General features: G+C 52.3%; 1 protein-coding gene across 1 annotated transcript in view; it reads right to left on the bottom strand.

Annotated features, from left to right (window-relative positions):
* Nucleotides 1–346: 346 nt before the first annotated feature.
* Nucleotides 347–2,127, bottom strand: part of LOC102021530 — an 8,344-nt gene continuing 6,563 nt past the window's right edge. Inside the window, exons 6-7 of the mRNA XM_013510034.1 lie at nucleotides 1,398–1,589; nucleotides 347–922 (exon numbers count right to left, since the gene is read on the bottom strand). Coding sequence (XP_013365488.1) covers nucleotides 557–922; nucleotides 1,398–1,589 — 558 coding nt within the window. The 3' untranslated portion in view covers nucleotides 347–556. The remainder of the gene's footprint in view (nucleotides 923–1,397; nucleotides 1,590–2,127) is intronic.

Raw genomic sequence — 2,127 nt, 5'->3', positions numbered from 1 at the left:
AGAGGCTGAGGCAGGAGGATTGCTGAGATTTGAGGCCAGCCTGAACTATATAGTGAGACCCTGTCTCAAAAAAAAAAAAAGGAATTTTTTATATCTGGCAAAACTATGTGTTTCTCCACCAGCCAGCAATTCCATTCTAGGAATCTACTTAAAAATAGATGATCAAGCATATGAAAATACACATGTGCGTGGGGTTTTTTTGGTAGCAAATGGCACTAACTGACTAAGATACCGTTCATATACACAGAGTACTATGCAGCTAAGTAAAAAAAAATATTTTATAAACTGATTTGGCATGACTTCCAGGATACACTACTAAAAGAAAAAAATGTGAAATACAAAAGTGTGTCTGTGGTACCCTACCTTTTATAGGAAAAAATGGAAGAAAATGCATAGATTCACTATTTTTACAGAAGAAAAGAAAGGCAGGAAGTACATACAAGAAAACAAAGAACTCGGTTACCCAGAAGGAGTGCAAAGGGCATGGGTGAGGGAGGACCAGCCAGGGACCACACGACCTCGACTTCCCACACACCTCTGTACTTCAGGGGGCATATTAATATTCCGTATATTCAAAAATAAACCTAAGCGAGGTGGAACATAGACGCCAACTTGGTTGCAGACAGAGACCAGTGAGCAGCGAATCCAGGGCTATTTCAGATGAGTCATAAAACCACCGTGATGGGGAACAAAGAGCGAACCGGACCAGCTGTGAACACCGGGTCCTGCCTCCGAGCTCAGTCTGGGGGAAGAAGGACGACTCCTGAAGCTTGGGCTCCGGTTCCAGGTTGGCTTCCTGGAGAGGCGAGGCTTTGGCCTTTCCGAGGTCATTTGCTACGAACTGTAGACCTGCGTCCATGCAGAGATACGACCGAGAGCGCGGCTTTTCCTGGGGAAGAAGGAAAACACTAGTGGAGCAAGACTGGAGCGAGCCGTGGGGGCCACGGCGTCCGCAGGCGGGAAGCACCGGCCCCGCAGACGGCGTCCCGGCGCCACACCCGGCCTCTCACTCCATCCTCCCATCCAAAGGCCCGGGGTCGTGAAAAGGCTCGTTGCCAGCTGGACTCAGGACGGTGCCGTGAGCTGGGAAGGAAGAAACTGGTCAGAGAAGCCACAAGGACGAGGCAAGAGAAGCCGGAAACCGGGCTGCAAGGCCCAATGTGGGGAGGCCGGGCAGCAGCGCCCACAAGCGCGATAATGGTGACGACCGCTGAGCAAAAAGAGCGACTCAGAAATCCGTGGGGAGAACGACCGAGAGACAGTAAGAGCGGGGAAGTGCTGGTACAGGCCGCGGCGCGGGTGAGCCCTGAAAGCGCTGTGCCAAGCGAGAGAGGCCTGTCCCTGAAGCCCACAGGTCACACCGCCGTGCAGGGCAATGTGCGGGCAGGCAAACCCACAGGGACGAAAATGAACGCGCAGTTCCTCAGGACGGGGGAGGTGACTCCACAGGGCAGGCGCTTTCTTTCGGGAGACGGGGTATTGTAAGAGGGGTCGTGGCGCTGGCTGTTCCCTCTGCAGCTCTGCGACGCTGTGGAGCTGTAGGCGGCAGAGGGCTGGGCTGTGCATATGCGAATCGGCTCAACCAAGCCCTAAACAAACAGCAAACAGGGACAACTCCTCCGCACCACGGAACATCGCTTGATAAAGGCGCAGGCCCTGGTGGCATCACTGAAAACTACCAGCTTACACCTTTGTAGAAAGATGGGCTTGAACAAGCACAGATGCGCGCGGTCTGGGGACGTTTGATAAGGAGCGGGAGATTTACCCGGTCTCACTGTCTTCCCACAGTTGTTTGTTGGCTGTACGGGAACACATAGCAAGTACCTTATTCAGTGAGAAATGGTGGCTGGGTGATTAAAATGAATCCCACAGACAGAGCCCCGGTATTTCAAAAAGGACACAAAATTCCCTATGTGATAATCCAGCGAGGGGGGCAGAATCTGAGTCATAATTATGAGCAAACAGGAGATGAATTAGCTGCTTGTGGTGGCGCATGCCTGTAATCCCAGCACTCAGGAGGCCGAGGCAGGAGGATCATGGCAAGTTGGAGACCAGCCTGGGCTACAAAGTGAGCTCAAGGCCAGCCTGAACTGCATAGTGAGACCCTGTCTCAAAAAGACCAAAAAA

This window comes from Chinchilla lanigera, unplaced genomic scaffold, assembly GCF_000276665.1.
Source record: "Chinchilla lanigera isolate Chin_1 unplaced genomic scaffold, ChiLan1.0 scaffold00008, whole genome shotgun sequence".
Classification (NCBI taxonomy): Eukaryota; Metazoa; Chordata; class Mammalia; order Rodentia; family Chinchillidae; genus Chinchilla; species Chinchilla lanigera.
This window is presented reverse-complemented; position numbering and strand designations above follow the sequence as displayed.